Source organism: Arachis stenosperma, chromosome 3 (assembly GCF_014773155.1).
Source record: "Arachis stenosperma cultivar V10309 chromosome 3, arast.V10309.gnm1.PFL2, whole genome shotgun sequence".
NCBI classification, from domain to species: domain Eukaryota; kingdom Viridiplantae; phylum Streptophyta; class Magnoliopsida; order Fabales; family Fabaceae; genus Arachis; species Arachis stenosperma.
In genome coordinates, this window is record NC_080379.1 from 35,477,946 (window position 1) to 35,496,474 (window position 18,529).

Sequence of the window (18,529 nt, forward strand, 5' to 3'; positions counted from 1 at the left end):
TGAGCTGGTGGATCCATGCCTTGGTTTTCAATCAGACAATGAGATAGGAGACGCCATAACAGGTGTGGCAGGGTTGCCATTCAGTGCCTGTAATGTTCTAAGGAACTAAGGCCATCTATGAAGCAGGTGCTAGAGACCCTTATTGTTAATGTTGCAAGTGTGAGGAGTGTATAAAGTTAGTCCTACTTCAAAGAAAGCAAGGAAGAGTGAGAAGTTTATAAGGTGAGAGACCCATTAACTTATTATTTTAAGGTTTTGAGTTGGATGTGGTGTCTTCTGAAATCTTTCAGGTGGTCGAGAGTTCCCCACGACTGCCCAACAATTATCACTGGACAACTTGCAATAGCGTGTCTATATGTTGACTGCTGACTTGGTCTTGGTCTTGCTTTGTCTTTTTATGGAGCTAAAAATCGCTTAGAGGTACTGTATCTTAGGATTAAGTAGCATTCTTTTTGTTTTAGTTATTTGCTCTTAATTCCTTTGGGAAGATCATTGTTGTTACCATTTTATTAAGCAACCTCAACGTTTTTAGAGGTATGTTCTGTTCTTAATACTTTCTTTGATGTTTTGTGGTTTGAAAAGTATGATATGTTTCCTTGTATCAGTGCTGCTATTTCATCTAACTAAACGTGAATTTTCTTTGTTCTTAAATTTAAAATTTGTATGAATAAATTTTCATGGACCTTACAAAGAAGGAATTAACACAAAGATATATTGAAATATTCAATTACATTTTGCTTTTGGTTACACGACCGATTCAAAGTAGTTTCTTGTCCTGTTGTAATGTTATTGTGCATTTCCCTTGACTATGTGTTCTTTGACAGTTTTTTATTTCCTATTTTAATTTCTGCACTACCAGGGATAATTTATCCATAGTTACTAATTCCTGAAAAATGTTAGAAGGTTAGAATTTGTTTTTGGATTTATTTATCAAAATGATCAAGAAAAATATTTTCTATCTAGCAATTATTCACTCTTTTTCTGTAAAAATTCAAATGATTTTTATTTATTTATTTATTTTTCTAATTATGTGACATGGTTATCCTTAAGCAGAATAAGTGGCCATACTTCACTTGGTACTGACCTTATGAGGTTGTGTAGTGATCTCTTTCAAAGCTGCTTCCCTGGAACTTCTTCTGGCACATCTCCAGATGATTCAATTCAGATAAAGTGGCCAATCTTATCCTACCGGGAACTTGCAAAAGTTACAAATAATTTTGACCAATCTAATATGCTTGGAAAGATAGGCTTGGAGAAAGTTTACCATGGTAAGAGAATAAGGAATAGTTGTTATATGCACCTACATGGTTTTACATTCTCAGTTCTCCGTTGTTCACTATCAGATGAGATGTGAATACAATATAAGTTGAGTCTACATCTCATTGAATGATTAATAGGGTACTAGTCATCTCAGTGTCTCACACTCAATATGTAGCATACACATCACACGTACGAAAGAAACTCGACATGTCTTTGGATCCTTGTAGAGTTGTGTTAGGCCTCCAACAGCTTAGATAAAACTTTGTCGCATCCCAAAATATAGCCATGATGCAAGGCTGTCTTTGAATCCATGTAGGGTTGTATTAGGCTGAAGACAACCAACATAAAACTTTGTCACATCCCAATACTTAGTGAAGGTTTCCCTAAGCCATAAGAAGGGGATTGAGTCAAGAAATCAAAGGAAATATAATACTTTAAAATTGTTAGAGCAGTAAATCAATAAAACAGGAGATAATTTTCGTTTTTCTCTCGTACCGAAATGACAGTAACAAAGATGAGGGAAGAAGCTGAGACAGCCATATATCCTGGTTCAGTCTTCATATGCAATGAGACCTACATCCAGTCTCCACCACAAACCATGGTTAAATTTTTACTATAATCAAATATATTACGAACACCAATCCAAAAGTTCAAACCTCAACCTAGCTTAGAATTGTTAGTCACAATCCGGTAATAGGAGATTTTCCTCCATGAATACTGATATGCCTGAAATATTGCTTGCTACATTATTGGTCTTAGAAGATCTTTCCTTTTCGTGACTTGCAATACTTGAATAACATATTGATGCATACAAGTAAATAAGGACTATATAAAATGTTTGTCATCATCAAGATTGTTAGTTATTCAATGAACTCAACACTTAGAAACGGCACAATGACTTCTTTGATCTATGTAGTCAATCCAAGTTAGTGGGAAAGGACACATACAAAAGAATGTAGGGTATAGTTTTACTTTCTTCTGGTGGTATACACTTGTAGGCAAAAAGAATGGGCGTGAGGTTGCAATTGAAAGATATTCCAATAATGAGATGTACATATTCCAGCAGTTCCTCTATGAAGATTTGATCTCAAATATCTTACCTCATAAGAATCTGGTGTCATTTCATGGCTGTGCCTTTCATCATAAGGAGTTCCTGCTAGCACATGAATACCTCTCAAATGGCACTCTTGCTTCTTATCTTCAACTTGGAATGTCACACAGCAGCACACTACATTGGCTCACTAGATTAGACATTGCAATTGATGCTGCAAATGCATTGAGCTATCTTCATTATCATGGCATCGTCCATCGCAATGTAAAATCCCGCAATATTCTGCTAGACAAGAACCTTTGTGCTAAACTTGGTGGCTTACATGTGTCAAGGAAATTTCCAGAAGGAGTTTCAATCAATGATACCTATGTTACAAGTGATGTAGTAGGGACATGTGGTTACATAGACCCAGAATATGTATCACATGGCAGGGTTGGTGCCACAGTTGATGTTTACAGCTTTGGAGTGGTTTTGTGTGAGCTTATATCATCCAAACTCGCTAAGTATTGGGAAGGTTGCGAGGAAGAGAGTATCGCTACAATTTTAAGCAAAAAAATTGGAAACCAAGATATGAACAAGGTGTTGGATCCAAGACTTGGCTTCCAATCAGACCATAAAATCAAGCAGATGATAATTGCTGTAGCAGAGCTTGCACTTGAGTGCATGACATCTCCACAAGAACTAAGGCCAAACATGGAACAAGTGCTAGAGATCCTCAATGATATAAAACATGAGAGATTTGAAACAAAGTCAGATAAAGGTTTGAGACCATTTTCTTTGTCCCTTTTAATCCTTCATGGTTTTCACATTGTCTTTTTGGTGTTAGCATAATTAACAAAGGATTAACTACTTTATTATGAATCCATCTGTCTCAGCTTTTAAAATCTTCCACCATGCTGAACTTGAAGAAGCAACTAAACATTTTGACACTTGCCTTGGAAAGGGAGGGTTTGCCACTGTCTACTATGGTAAGATGCTAACAAATGACACATTTTTTCTACATATATTTAAAGAAAAAAAAAAGTGTACCAATGGGATCTTATTCCCTTATTGACTGTTGTATAAAAATCCCGACTAGTTTCAAATCTCAATCTCTGCATAGAGATTGTTTCAAACTTTAGACAATAACCTTTGTGAAAAATGGAGTAAAATTTTCATAGATGAAGTTGATTTGTAAAGTTTTCTGTTTCAATGATGTGCATTTGTGATTAGGAAAACTTAAGGATGGGCGCGAAATTGCAGTAAAACGTTTCCACAACGAGACAGACAAGTCCATCAAGCAATTCATGAAAGAAATAGAGATCTTAAGTTTATTGCAGCATAAAAATTTGGTGTTACTTTATGGCTGCAGCTCTCGTCACAGCAAGAACCATCTTCTAGTATATGAGTACATCTCCAACGGCACCCTTTCTAAACATCTTCAAGGACCTTCCAGTGAAAAGTTATCATGGCTTACTAGATTGAACATTGCCATTGAAACTGCAACCGCATTAGTATATCTTCATGATTCAGGCATCATCCATCGTGATGTAAAAGGAAGCAACATTCTCTTGGATGAAAACTTGACTGTTAAGGTTGCGGACTTTGGACTCTCAAGGTCACTTCCGAGTTCTGTAACACATGTTTTAACCATACCAGTGGGAACTCACGCTTACATAGATCCAGATTACTATGAATCTGGAAGAGTCAGTGATAGAAGCGATGTCTACAGCTTTGGCGTGGTCTTGTTTGAGCTCATATCATCGAAACCACCTAGCTTGTTGGATGATGGAGAGAGTGTTACTCTAGCCAAGTTCGGAATCACTAAGATGTTAAACAATGCAATGGAGGAGCTGGTGGATCCAATTTTCAGGTTTGGTTCAGACCAAAAGTTGATGGAAATGATAGTAGCTGTGGCAGAGTTAGCATTTCAGTGTGTGCAGTGTCCTAAAGATCTTAGACCTTCTATGAAACAGGTGCTGGAGACCCTAGAAGGAATAAAGAAGGGAACATGGAGATTCAACCAAATAACATAGCCTTAGTTTCAGATTTCATGAAGTTCTATTCAGTTACTTGATGGTTATAATTCACAATTTTCTTGCATGCAGGAAGAAATAATCCCATCAGATCTAGGGACAAACCAATCAGAGTTACATGTCACTCAACAAAAACCAGCAGAGCTGGGTACTCTTAAAAAGATGAAGCAATTTCAATGGATGAAATTTCTTCAGTGAAAGTCAATGAAACAAGATTCAACCGTGAATGGATGAAATTTAAATGTTTTAAGTCAAATGAGCCATCAAAATCTTGTCCAATTTTATGGCTACTGTATATTACCATGGTCATGAACGTATGCAAGTACTTCAATACATTTCTAATGACACTCAATTTCAAATAGGACTTTTGTAGAAGAATGATCATTATATTAAAGAAGAGAATAACAACTAACGCAATAGAATGATGTAGTACTCTAACATAATTCAAAGTAGTAGCACCACGATATGCCATAGCTTGTGTCTGCAAAATTATATATTGCAAATAGATATATAAATATATGCTACATTTCAATAAACTTGACAGAAGAAATAGAATTATGCTATATAGGATGAGTTCAAAATGTCAAGAAAGTGTGAATATATAAGAATCAGGTAACTGGAGACATAAATATGCAGTAGCAGAGAATTGAGACTAAATTATCTGGTTGAATCCCCATGTTCCCTTCTTTATACCCTCAAGGGTCTCCAGCACCTGTTTCATGGAAGGTCTAAGCTCTTTAGGACACTGAATGCACTGAAAGGCCAACTCTGCCACTGCTGTTACCATTTCCGGTACATCTTTATCTGAATCATACCCAATATCTGGATCTACTAGCTCCTTCAATGTGTTATTTAACAGTTTGATTATTGCAAACTTAGCAAAGCCAACCGCCTCACCGTGTGGGACTTCCCTCCAAAATGCAGGTTTAGATGATATGAACTCAAACAAGACCACTCCAAAGCTATATACATCACTTCTATAGGAAACCCTGCCTGTTTGGAAATATTCCGGAGCTGCGGCCGTAGAGTGAAACCAGGTTTCTATGGTGCAAGAGTCTTAAGATCTCGATTTTATTCATGAATTGCTTAAGAGAATTTTCCCGCATGTTGTGGAATTTATTGCAACTTCAAGTCCATCTTGAAGTATTCCTAATATCAGTGGCAAGCCAAAGGAACAAATTATGCATACAGCATACCTATTGTTCTTAAGTCTCATATGTTGTGTGTGAATTGTGATAAAAATATGAGAGTTATTACAATTGTAAGTTGATAAGTAGTGAAATTGAATGTGGGTTGGTAAAAAATACAACAGAAATTAAGCATAAGGTTGTAAGAATGTTGGCATGTTGCATTGTATGTTTGACATAGTAGAAACGGTGAGGATAAACACAAAGTTAAAATAAACTTTCATAAAACCATATATATGTTTAAATTTATGCATTTAATCAATCATAAAATTTCCATCTCATATTTCATCCCCAACCAAACATCTCTACTATAAGTATAAAATTGTACAAAAATATGAAACTAAATATATGCGGGAAGGATTTATAGTGTTAGCATGTTACCATAAAATAGGCAGCCGAACCCTCCCTTCCAAGGATCCTATCTGAACGAAATTGCATGGTAGCTTTTCTGAGATCAGCATAGTCAAAGATTCTGAAAGCTGGGAAAGATGAATGAAAGGAAAAAATAGTTAGGTGCATGTCTATTGCATACAAGTCACTTTTTATTCATGACTTTGTTCAACAATACATGTCGTTGACAAGATTAAGAATGTTTTAGACCATTATTCATTGATTATAGTACACCTTAATATGTGCACTAAACCAACATAATGGGTGGAATCCACTGAAGGGGAAAAGGGACAAAAGTCAAAAAGGTTGTGCACCTTCTATTGTTTTATATCTCTCTAGTCTCTTGCCATTGAGGATATCTAGCACCTGTTCCATATTTGGCCTGAGTTCTTGTGGAAATCCCATGCAATTAAGTGCAAGCTCCGCCATTGCAGTCATCACCTGCATGATCTTATGGTCTGATTGGAAGCTAGTTCTTGGATCCAATACCTTGTCCAAAGCTTGATTTTCAATATTTCTGCCTAAAAGGACAGCAATACTTTCTCGGTCACAACCTTCCCAATACTCAGCAAGATCGGATGATATCAAATCGCACAACACTACTCCGAAGCTATAAACATCATTCTTGGTGCTGACTCTGCATTGAGACACACATACTCTGGGTCAATGTAAACACAAGTTTTTGCTATATCACTTGAAATTGAAACAACGCTGGTGGCATTGACAGAAACATCCTCTGGAAGTTTCCTTGATAAGTACAAGCCAGCAACTTTAGCACACATGTTTTTATCTAGCAGAATATAGCTGGAGTTTATGTTAGGGTGGATGATGCCATGCTTGTGAAGATAGCTCAATGCATTCGCAATATCGATGGCGATTTCCATTCGAGTAAGCAAAGGTAATGTGCATTTATTATGTTGGATTTCACATTCAAGATAAGCAGCAAGAGTGCCATTGGAGAGATATTCATGTGCTACCAGGAATTCCTCATGATGAAAGGCATAACCGCGAAATGTCACGAGATTTTTGTGATGCAGGATATTGGAAACCAAAATTTCATTGAGGAACTGCTGAAATATTTGCCTCTTGTCATTGGATGATACTCTTTCAATTATAATCTCACACCCATCTCTAAGTTTGCCTGCATGTACTTACTATCAGAAAAGAAAATGAAAAGAAAAGAAAAGAAAATCTACTCATAATGTTCATTTCATATATATATATATATATATATATATATATATATGTCCATAAGTTGATCCTTCCCAAGTTCGGTGCCACCATGCCAGCATGAATGGAAGCCTTATGATGATCATGGCGCTAAACTTGGAGATTGCCAAGTTTGGCGCCACCTTCTTGCGCTGCCAAGGCTTCGTTTCTTCCTTCTGAACTCTGTCAAATTTGCTCGAATGCTACCTGAAATAAACCAAATTGCACACAACTCAAAGTAGCATTCATATTGGCTTAAAATACATAATTCTTGATTAAACTTAATAAATTCAAATACAAATTCACTAAAAAAAGATGAGAAAGATACTCACGCATCACAACACCAAATTTGAATTGTTACTTGTCCTCAAGCAACCGAAAATAGTATAAACTTTAGATGTAAATTTGCATGAGAGTTGAGTATGCAATGAAGCTCCTGTCTGTCTCAAAGTAGGGTTAACAGCACTGAACCCTGAATAGTGTTGGCATCTCACTATCCTTTGAATCTTAGGAATGTCAATGTCATTCGGAATTAGAATATGGATAATATTATGAATTCTCTAGCTGTTTTACTTCAGATTAATCATTAAACACAACATTTTTCTTTTCTTTTCTTTTCTTTGGTGCTTTGCACCTTGAGTCTAGTCGTGACTTTAAATATTTTGTCTCAAACTTTACTTAACATAAAAACACCATATGCATTTAATTGGGGAACTCTTTGAGTTCTAGTTTCTCTTTCAAGCTGTGGTCCATATGGTCCTCTCAGGCGCCCAAAGTCATGCCTCAGTTGAAAAAGCTCATGGTGCTGGGAGTAAGTAAACTGAAAAACCCTCCTGTATTGCCCTCATCTGATCGAAGGAGGAAGTAAGCTGCTCCCAGCGGCTATCCTATGTCATCCTCATCTGCTCAAGAGAGGCTGTGAGCTGCTGCCAGTACTTCTGAGGCAAAAAATAGTGTCCTTGTGGCAGGGGAGGCTGGTCTTGCTGAGCCTCCTCTTCAACTTGCTCTCCTCTGTGGACCCTAGTGGCTTCTGGTGCGCAAAATTAGAACTCGCACAACTGAACCAGTAAGTGCACCGGGTCGTCCAAGTAATACCTCAGGTGAGTGAGGATCAATCCCACGAGGATTGTTGGATTGAGCAATCAGTGGTTATCCTGCAGATCTTAGTCAAGCAAATAGAAAGTTGATCGTTGTTGTTGTAGGCGCATAAACAAAACAATAACGAAAGCAATAAAGAATTGACGTAGAAACAATAGTAAGAAATCAGTTAAGGCCTCGGAGATGCTTGTTCTTTCGGATTAATACTTCTTATTAACTACCTTAACAATGAGTGATTAAGCCAAGACTAGTGGTCAATGGAAAGGCTGTAAGTGATTAAGCCAAGACTAGTGGTCATTCAATCTGAACGAGGGTGAAATTCACGCAATTCAATCTCTGGTGATCCTACTCAAAACGCCACAGACAAGGTCGGATCTTCCGGATCAGAGAATGAAGCTCTATGATTCTAGCCTTAGCGCCACAAAAACCTCAGTTACCCATGGCTAACGAGATTTTATGTAACTTATTCCAATTAGTCCAGATAACTTGTTGGATCATGTGATGCATTCTCAAGCTGCAGCTCAATACTATCCTGCCAGGGACTCGTAAGAACTCATGTAGAATAAGGGGTCATACGCCAGTTTCACCCCAAATTCATAAGGATGAAGAACGAAAATTCATCATAGAATAGAATCAAACATATATTAAAGTAGAAAAGTAATGATATTAATCCATAAGAATGAGCATAGCTCTTATCCTTAACCTAGGAGGTTTAGCCGCTCATGCTTTACAGAAATAATGTATGATAAGTTGGAAGAAGATGAAGATGAAGCCTTCTTAACAAGAGTGATCTTCCTTCTATTTATACTAATAACTAGACCTAAAAAGATATTAATAATAATTAGAAATTACAAAAAATGAAATAGACTAAGCTAAAGATGCAAAAAATCTACTTTTGGGCTCACTTGGTGAGTGTTTAGGTTGAGCTTGGCGTCCAACTTGGGTGAGTGGGCGTTGAACACCCACTAGGGAGTGTCCACGTTGTTTCCTTGCTCCGTTGGTGGCCTTGAACGCTGGGTTTGGGCGTTCAACATTGGCTTTGGTCCTATTTGGGCGTTGAACGCCAGAAAAGGGGTAAGTTGGGCGTTCAACGCCCGTTTTGGGTAGTCTTCTCCAAAAAAACGCATAAACCATTATATATTTTTGGAAAGCCCTGAAAGTTAGCTTTCCAACACCGTTGAGAGTGCGTCAATTGGACCTTTGTATCTATGCTCGTTGGAATGCATGGAGGTCAGGATTTGACAACATCTGTTGTCCTTTCTTTGTCTCTGAATCAAACTTTGTCAAAACTTGCTAAATTCACCCAAAAATCACTTGAAATCATAATAAAAACACAAAAACTCAAAGTAGCATCCAAAAAGTGATTTTTTCACTAAAACCTACTAAAACATAATAAAACTTAACAAGATATAACTAAAAACACTAAGAAAATAGTACCAAAAATGATATAAAATATCCACTCATCAGCTTCATAGAAGTGGTAAATGAGATGTGGGAAGTTCAGTCTAGCATGTGTAGAGGAGTTGGAGGCAATGCTATAGATTTGCTGAGCAATGATGTCTTCCACCTCCTCTCCCTTCATAATGTAGTGAATCATAATAGCACAGTCCACGGTACATTCGGACCGGTTGCTAGTAGGGGTGGCAAGCGGGAAAGCCCGCCCTGCCCCGCCAGAAGCCCGCCCCGCCCCGCCTAGTGAGGTGGTCCTAGAATCCCACCCCGCCCCGCCTAACTGCGGGCTGGCGGACTGGCGGGCTAAACCCGCCAAAACTCCTCTTTTTTTTTACTATTAACTACTAAATAATGATGGTTTCAGTGGCTAAGAGAAGGGGGGTTGAATCTTAGCCCCCTTTTTCACTTGCTAACACTTGCTGGACTTAGAGGAAACTTTTCTGTTTTTAGCTCGTCCCTAGCCACGAGATATTTTTTATTTTTCATCTGAACAGTAAAAACAGAATTGAAGTAGGAAGAGAGTGAGAAGATTACACCCAGATATATCCTGGTTCAGCTGCTAAGTGCAGTGCAGCCTACATTCAGTCTCCATCACAACAATGATGGAATTTCACTATAATCATCCAGATTACAAATTATAAAGTGCTAACCCAACTTACAAGGGAATTCCCACAGAATCATGAAACACAACACAGATGTACAAAGGAACTCTAAGACATCTATGGCTTTTTCTTTTAATTTTGCACTCTTTGCCTTTTTTCGCTCTATGGCTTTTTCATACAAACCTCACTGTTTGCCTTTTTCCATGAGACTCAAGACATGACAAAATTAAACAGAAAAATATTAAACAGAAAATATTGAAGGAGAAGAAAAATATGTTGGCTCAGGTAGCTCTGAGAACTCTGTGCCTTGCACTCTCAAATCTTACTCCTTGCTCCAAACATTGGCTGTTCTCTCTTTTTAAAGAAGAGGGAAGCCTCCACACTTGAAGCCAACACCCAAACCAACTTCTTCCTCCTTCAAGAAACAGAACCGGTTTGGCCACATAGAGAGAGAAGAGATAACCATGCAAAACCCAACATGCAATTACCTCTAGTCCTTTCTTGATCATCACTCTTCATCAATCCGAGCGCTCCATCCTTGGCTTCCTCTCCAAGATGGATTTCTAGTCCTTGATGCTTCATGATGATGATGACTTCATCTGCTTCAAACTCTGCCTCTTCCATCACTTCGCCACTCTAGCTACTTCCTGTGGTGGTTGAGCAGAATCAAAGACAAGCCATGCTTCAAGAATCTCCCTTGCTGGCCGAATCTTCTTCCTTCTTTTTGAGTATGAAGGATCCGAGATTACCTCACCAAATCTTACCACATTTGGTGATTATCTCAGCCACAACATACTTTTGGTTTTCTTTTTCTTGCCATCATTAACTTGATGGCCTTGATGCATGCAACTTCTTCTTTTCTTTTTGGTAGCTGAACATAGCGTCCATAGCTTCCTGGACAAGGACCGAAGAAAGAAGAAAGAGATGAGAGAGAATAAACAACTTGAAAGGAAAGTAATTAAATGAGTTTATCAATTCAAGTGAAAAGGTTCTTTTACTTCTCTAGTGGTTTAGCGTGTAGCATTAATCATAATGATTCCCATCAAATCAAAGTCAAGTTCTCTCTCATGTTCCCCATGCTAGTGAATTAAATTTCAAATCCTTCCAAAGAGTGAAATGGAATCCGTTGGAAGCATTGAGGCTTTTTCTTTGCTTCATGGATTCGGATAAAGCATGGAAACATTCATTAATGTTGGGCTTGGTAGTAATAGATTTCTTTTTGGCCCAACTAGTAATATTTGCTTTCCTGATGTATTTTGGATCAAGTATTGAACAAATAGGAAAGCTTTCATTTGGGCTTGTAGTAACAATAACTCAATCTGGCCCAATAACAAGAATAATAATTCAGCCACATCAACTAAAACATTTTTGCATCAATGCTGAATGTACTTATAGTATACTTGGGCTTGCAATGATTTTTCTTTTATTTTCGGCCCATATTAAAATCCTGTAAAACAAAATTATTAATTAACATATGTTAAATGAAATTCAAATTAATAATTTTGTAATTAATAATGTTTGCTCATCACAAATACTAATTTGGAGTTTTCCAAACTCATCAAATAATATATATAATTTCACAACCATATTAATAAATTTATAATTTCTAATAGCATAAAAATTATATTTTTTATATTTATAAACATTAAAGTCTTCGTAATTATAAATATCTAATAAATATAATTATAAACTAAGTTTTCATCCAAAATATAAGTATAAATATTCTCTCCAAAGCAAAATAAACATAATCCAAAACATAATTATAAATATTGTCTCCAAAATAATATAAACATAATCCAAAACATTCAATTTTTATCTTCATACTCTTGTAAGTTAGGTTCGAGGAAGTTAGATTTTGACAAAAAAATTACAAAAATATTCCCTCACTAAAAAAAATCTTAACTCGGCGAGAAAGCCCGCCCCGCCCCACCAAAGCCCGCGGTTTAAGCGGTGCGGGTTAGGCGGACTTTTACTATTTGGCGGCCCCGATTTTTCAGTCTGACTTTTTGGCGGGTTACGCGGGCCAACCCGGCAGGTTTAGACCCGTTTGCCACCCCTAGTGGCTAGTAGGCATGATGGACTTCCAGATGAAGTCTAGCCATCCCCTAGCCAAAGGAAAAAGGTCACTACTCCTAAGTTGGTACGGTCTCCCTTCCGAACCTATTCTCCACTGGGCTCCGAAATGCACATCTCAGTAACTACTTGGTCTAATTGCTGATCTTTGTTCACCCTCTCACTGTAGCATTCTGCCATATGATCAGGGGGTGGAAAATGAAGGGCCTGTCAGATGCTCCTTGGACTAAAGTCACAGATTCTTCCTCTTACAAAACTTTGGTGGCTTCTCATTAACTTCGACGACATCCTTATAAGTGATCCAAAGGTTGTCATAAAATTCTTGAACCATTAATTATCCAACCTTAGTGTGCGGGTTGCATAAAAATTTCCATCTTCGCCTCCGAATCCGGAATTGGCATTCCGGATACTCGTCTAGTTGAAGTGCAATTTTCACTTCCGGAATCACAGTCCTCTTGGAAGTGACCTTATAAAAATACTCCTCATGTAATCTGAAGTGGAATCTTCTTGAATCATAAGTACTGGTGGTGGATTCCTTTCCTTTCCTCTTTCTTGAGGTCTCAGTGCTCTTTTGTGTCATGAAATCAAATAGAGAACAAGCGAATCGACAACACTAAACTTGAATGTGTGCTCGTCCTCGAGCAAAATAGAAAGAAACAAGGAGGAAGAAAGAAATATAAGAGGGGTGGAACAATGGGGAATGGATTATGTAAGGGGGAGGTTAAGAAAATAATAATAAAATTGTAACGCAAGTAAAAGAAATAGAAAAGAAAAGAAGGGGAAAAGGGGCTTGGCATTTCTTGTGAATAGAAAGAGAAAGAGGAAATTGTGTGGGTATGAGATGTAGAGCGGTGAGGGGTATATATATAGAGTGGAGTGAGGTACGATTGGGGATTTGGGTTGGTGGAAGGGTTTGGTCAAAGAAGGGAGTAGGAGAGAGGGACGTGTGATGGGAGTGACAGGAGTTTGGGGAAGGTAAAAGGAAGTTAAGATGGGATTGGGGAGGGATTTCGGGAAGGGAAACTGTCAAGGGGATGGGTGGGGAACGAATCAAAGAGATTTTTTTTAAAATTGAAAAGAGTTGGACGAAATGGTTAAAGTAAGGGAGATGGCGCCAAACTTGGGAAGATGATGATGATGATGTTCAAGAAGAAGAGGGGGTCGATAGAGACGAAGAAGAAGACAAGTTCGATAATCAGAAAATTATCTGTGAAGAAAAAAATAATGAATCAGAGGACGAAGATGATGATGAATTTGAATAATGTTAACCTAAATATACATAACTACTTGTTGTATCTTTAAACTTTATTTAATAAGATCATATAATTATAATGCACGCTATCCTTAGTTCTATCGTTTGTATTTCTTTATCAAACTTTGATTAGATTGTAATATAATTACATTGTTTCAGATAGGGATGACAACAGGTTGACCTGTCACGAGCATGCCTTGTTTTAATTACGACAATAATGATTATCAGGCTCCATAGTCATTAAGACTTTGTTTTGATTAGTTTAACAACATCTTATTCCTTTGTTTTTTTATTCTATATATGTGATATTTTCCATCATATATAAATTATTGTTTTCAAACAAATTACTAATTTATTCTTTATTAATTGGGAGTTGATTATCAATTATTAACTATTAGGGTCCATTATAGGTTCAAAAAACACATTAAACCTATTATCGAATTTATCGTCGGAATTATTCAACGATAATGATCATCCAATGTAATAAAAAACTAAATCCACTGCCAAATTTACTCGGGCGAAGTCACATCGTTTGACGTAAAATTTAACCTCGGATAATTTTCGATAGTAACTGGCATCAGATTTTCGTAACCTTAACATCATATTTTGATGCTAATTTCGCCACCAATTACTATCGAAAAAATAAATCCGTCGGTAATCAATTACCAACAAGGTTTATACCTTGGATTGTATCCACACAAAATCTAACGGTAACCAATTTACTGGTGAAATTATTTTTGTTATTCCACTGATAAATCTAATGGTAATCAACATTTTTCTTGTAGTATTATATTCAACACTTGTGAGATGATCTGGTTACATATGAAACATAATAACATGAAAATAAATCCGGACGCGTTTTCTCCTATTAAGCGATGAATTATTTGATAAATTATTTTGACATATTTGTAAATTAATAAGAAAAAATATATCTTTCCATATTTAGCATCTATGCATATCTACAACTCAGACGGTAAAGAAATACATTTAAACAAATTGCCAAATGACAAATGAGAAAAGATACGCATTTATTAAAATACTATTTATACATAAATATTACCAAATTTGGAAAATGCATTAGATGTTAATCTTATTAAGGCCTAAATCCACACATTAAAAGGGTGTCTTCATACATTATCGGTGAGTTGTTATACTAAAGAGTTAAGAGTGAGTGAGAACAATCAACAATGCCACCAAAAAAAAATAATGATGATCGCATTTATGAAATCCACTCCATATGCCGTAAGAGAATTCATAAGGTATATGCATATTCTTTTCATCTTATTAATAGGGTATATATATATATAATCGAAAATCAAATATGTTATATGAAAATATAAAAAATTATTTATCAATTATCTGCCATATAAGAATATATATTTGATGTTTATAGAACCAAATTGGTTATATATTATTGTAAAATAAATTAATTATATTATCATAACAGATTTACTTATTCTACTGTTGAATGTTTAATTATTTTAAAAGTTAACTATTCTGTGAAAAAAAAAATACTTGAAATATCATATATTTGTGTGTATGAGATTACTGATTAAGGTTTTTTGTTTTTGCTAATTTTAATTTTGTGTTCATTGAATATTTTTTTTACAAAAAAATATTATGTGTGACTGATTGGAGACTTTGTCACCTTTTTGAGAATAATGAATCTGATGATGAATATGGATACAGTTTTTTATTCTTTTATTTTAATTTATTATATATTAATATATTATTCTTCATCACTATGGTGTATGTTATCATTATCTATTGATTTATCATGATCTAATCAAAATCTTTGAATATGGAAATGTCATATACAGGGTAAGCTACAGTACATGCTCAAATGGTTAGTGCTTATGATTATTATTAATGCTCTTTTATTTTATTTTATTATACTTATATGAGTAAAGGATAAATAAGTCTCCAACTTTTTGTCTCGCAGACATTTAAGTCTTTAAAAATTGAAAAATACATTTAAATCACTAACTTTTTCAAAACTTAGACACCTGAATCCTGCTATCCATCTAGAGCTGTGAAATGTAATGGAAAAGTCTAACATGGACGCCGTTCTGCAGACGTGGCTATTACGGTGTATGATGTGGACAGTTTAGGAAAAAAGTTTAGGGACAAAAATGTCCCTAGATACTAAAACTGTCAAACAGCGTCGTTTTACTCAGTATCCCCTCCCCAAACTTGTCCTTTTGGTTATTATATATATATATATATATATTCTCTATACAGCCTTAAACCTTTGAACACAATTCCAAAAATACTAAAGAAAGATCAAAAGTCAAACTCACACTTTCGTCCTAAAAAAAATGCCCAAGCTTCTTCTTTACTGCCCCCATTTATCAAAACAAACAAAAAACTCTGAAGTCCATCTTAACCCCCTAGACGATACTACACTCTCATCACTCACTCCTCCTCTCAATCCGTGGTTCCTCACATTGCCGCAATCATCTTTCTTTCAACTGCAGCCCACACTATTCTCCCTCAACATTGCCGCCGCCATCTTCTGAGCTCATTGTCGCTGCCTCTACTGCGATGAGAAGATGCCTCGATTGGCTCTACTTTATTGAAGACTCCATGAAGGAGACATCTTCTCTTTCTACAAACGGCAAGTTGCACCTCGTCTACTCCTTCTTCCTTCGACAAGGACGCCTTTTAGGCACTGACAACGATGGGGACACCATCTAACCTTTGTCTTCAGCAGATTCCATAGTTGCTCCATTAGTGTTAGTAGTTAGGGATTAGAGTTGATTCTGCATTCATTTCTGGGTTATGGTTGTGCCTTCTACCCTGTTCTTGATTTTCAATTTCTCAATTTTTGAATTAAGGTTGGAAAATTGGTTCTTGCTTTGGTTTTTGGAACTCGTTTAGGAGAATCTTGGGAGAGTTTCTAATTAGAATTCTTGGGGTTTTGTTACCTTTTGCTGTGATTTCTCTTATTGAAATAGTAATACTTTAGAGTTCATAGGGAATACAGAGAACCAATAGAACGAGCTTCGGAGAAGGTGGAGACTCAAACGACCTCATTTGAGCATTGGGGGCTTTTTTGTCCTGTTACCTTTTTATACCATTCACGTGGGTCACCGTGACGACTACCTCTACAGAACAATATCCACGTCAGACACCTCTATTACATTTCGTAAATCCAGATGAACGGAGGGATCTAGGTGTCCAAGTTTGAGAAAGTCAAGGACTTAAATATATTTTTTAATCTTTAGGGACTTAAATATTCGCAGGATAAAATGTCAAGGACCTATTTTTCTTTTTCTCTATTTTTAGATTGTTATTGTTTATTGCTTTTGGTGACTCACATGATCAAATGGATATTTCATATATGTATGTGGTGAAATATAAACAGGACTGGATGGGAGGACGTATCAAACACTTGGGAGACTTTGGAGAGCCTCGAACATGTGCGTGATTACGTTAATGAGTTTGATGCCAGGTATGGTAAAAAAAGCTAGTATATATCAAATATATTTCAATTCATGTGATTTAAGAAATATTAATTGAGTAACTATTTAATGATTTTTTACGTGAAGATATCTTCACGTGAGTAGTCATATTTAATTAAATAAACTTGAGTGAGTTTTGTATTCTTGAAGCATAAAATCAAGAATTATTGAGAATCTCAAGAAAAAGAACAAAGAGAAGGCATCGTCATCACGTGCTTTCATTACAAATCCATCTCCTCGCTTTTCTAAAGAAGAAGAGGAGTCGAAAGAGAAGAAAAACAAGAAGGAAGAGAAACAAGAAGAAACTAATGATGATAAAGATCACTCTAATTATGATGTGAATGTTAAAGTCTCTTCTGGTGTTAGTGGAGGTGTTCAAATCCAAACCGATCCAAATTAAATCGTTTATCCAATCTAATCCAAATCGAAAATTGATTAAAACCGCACTAATTTGGATTTGATTAGATTCTATTTTTCGCAAAACACATGGATCGAATTGGATTTCAGATCTACTCATCAAAATTGATCTAGTCCAATCTAAAACATACAATGTGCTATGGTTTTGTTGTTTTATTGTTATATTTACAATTTTACTTATAATATGTTCAATTTGTTATAATTTTATATTATTATTATTATTATTATTATTATTATTATTATTATCTAATAAATATTTTGGATTCAAAATGAGATTTATTTATTTATTTTAACTAACCCATAATTTTATTTCTATTGATATGTTATTGGCAGTTTTTCAAGATATTGTTGAGACTTGTTATGTCATTATTGGTTCTTTAAAATTTGATGTTGAGACTTGCTACATATAATTATATATTTGATTTTTTTTATTTACAAAATCGCAAATCTAATCTAATCCAAACCACTTGAAATTGGATTGAATTTGATCAGATTCTTTAAAAAATATCATCCAATCCAAATCGTACTATAAGTAAAATTAGTGTTCGGACCGGATGAGTTTTTTATTTACAACCGATTCAAATCACACCACGAATACCCCTAAGTGTTAGACGACCAATTGTAAGGTACTCTGATCCCTTCAATTTTTTTCAAATAATATATAGCATAAGGTTTGCTATTTTGAGAATTTTATTTCTACAAATTAGTTATAAATAAATCATATCTATAAGTCTAAAAGTTTATAAGGTCTAATTTTGTAGTAATTTATAGGCTTGTGTTAATGATTAAGCAATATCTATTATTGGTCAAAGACCTTTAATTTTTAATTCCTATTGGTAGAAGCTTGATTAATTTGAAATTCTTAGATGTAGTGATGACTTCAACTCAAGTTTAAATACACCATAAACCCACAATCATCATTTTCTTAACCAATTCATTTTTCTCTATTGCCACCTCTCCATCTTTAGGTCCTAATTGAGTGCCTTACTCAAGCCTTTTGTATATCCAATCAAGGAAATATATCTCACTTTTTTTACTCCCTTCTACATTAATGTTCTT

At 35.7% G+C, this 18,529-nt stretch overlaps 3 protein-coding genes across 8 annotated transcripts; 1 reads left to right on the forward strand and 2 right to left on the reverse strand.

Annotated features, from left to right (window-relative positions):
- LOC130970078 (LEAF RUST 10 DISEASE-RESISTANCE LOCUS RECEPTOR-LIKE PROTEIN KINASE-like 1.4) lies at nucleotides 1-5,701 on the forward strand. 6 transcript variants are annotated; one of them, XM_057896049.1, is made up of 6 exons: nucleotides 1-420; nucleotides 1,054-1,268; nucleotides 2,259-3,071; nucleotides 3,187-3,279; nucleotides 3,524-4,163; nucleotides 4,267-5,701. In XM_057896049.1, the coding sequence occupies exons 2-6, from the start codon at nucleotides 1,088-1,090 to the stop codon at nucleotides 4,280-4,282; spliced, it is 1,743 nt and encodes a 580-aa protein (XP_057752032.1). In that variant the 5' UTR covers nucleotides 1-420; nucleotides 1,054-1,087; the 3' UTR covers nucleotides 4,283-5,701. The 6 variants fall into 6 exon arrangements, 5 of the variants coding, with proteins under 5 accessions (XP_057752032.1, XP_057752029.1, XP_057752030.1 ...); XR_009081999.1 differs by having other exon boundaries at nucleotides 7-420; nucleotides 3,524-5,118; nucleotides 5,251-5,694; XM_057896046.1 differs by having other exon boundaries at nucleotides 7-420; nucleotides 3,524-5,695.
- LOC130965888 (LEAF RUST 10 DISEASE-RESISTANCE LOCUS RECEPTOR-LIKE PROTEIN KINASE-like 1.2) lies at nucleotides 4,979-6,332 on the reverse strand. Its single transcript, XM_057890646.1, has 2 exons — nucleotides 6,218-6,332; nucleotides 4,979-5,319 (listed from the first exon to the last, which is right to left on the reverse strand). The coding sequence occupies exons 1-2, from the start codon at nucleotides 6,330-6,332 to the stop codon at nucleotides 4,979-4,981; spliced, it is 456 nt and encodes a 151-aa protein (XP_057746629.1).
- A 170-nt stretch (nucleotides 6,333-6,502) lies between these two features.
- LOC130965889 (LEAF RUST 10 DISEASE-RESISTANCE LOCUS RECEPTOR-LIKE PROTEIN KINASE-like 1.1) lies at nucleotides 6,503-12,668 on the reverse strand. The gene is made up of 2 exons (XM_057890647.1): nucleotides 12,590-12,668; nucleotides 6,503-7,044 (listed from the first exon to the last, which is right to left on the reverse strand). Exons 1-2 carry the CDS (start codon nucleotides 12,666-12,668, stop codon nucleotides 6,503-6,505), a joined length of 621 nt encoding a protein of 206 aa, XP_057746630.1.
- Between the last annotated feature and the right edge of the window lie 5,861 nt (nucleotides 12,669-18,529).

Bases quoted from the DNA above. Each gene is read 5' to 3' on its own strand.
- LOC130970078 (XM_057896046.1), top strand. From the start codon at position 1,088: ATGAGGTTGTGTAGTGATCTCTTTCAAAGCTGCTTCCCTGGAACTTCT. The intron at 3,072-3,186 runs GTTTGAGACCAT...CATCTGTCTCAG, and splicing joins TGAAACAAAGTCAGATAAAG to CTTTTAAAATCTTCCACCAT. The intron at 3,280-3,523 runs GTAAGATGCTAA...ATTTGTGATTAG, and splicing joins GTTTGCCACTGTCTACTATG to GAAAACTTAAGGATGGGCGC.
- LOC130965889 (XM_057890647.1), bottom strand. From the start codon at position 12,668: ATGGTTCAAGAATTTTATGACAACCTTTGGATCACTTATAAGGATGTC. The intron at 7,045-12,589 runs GTAAGAGGAAGA...AAGTACATGCAG, and splicing joins TGAGAAGCCACCAAAGTTTT to GCAAACTTAGAGATGGGTGT.
- LOC130965888 (XM_057890646.1), bottom strand. From the start codon at position 6,332: ATGGCGGAGCTTGCACTTAATTGCATGGGATTTCCACAAGAACTCAGG. The intron at 5,320-6,217 runs GTGCACAACCTT...ATTTCCAAACAG, and splicing joins GAGATATAAAACAATAGAAG to GCAGGGTTTCCTATAGAAGT.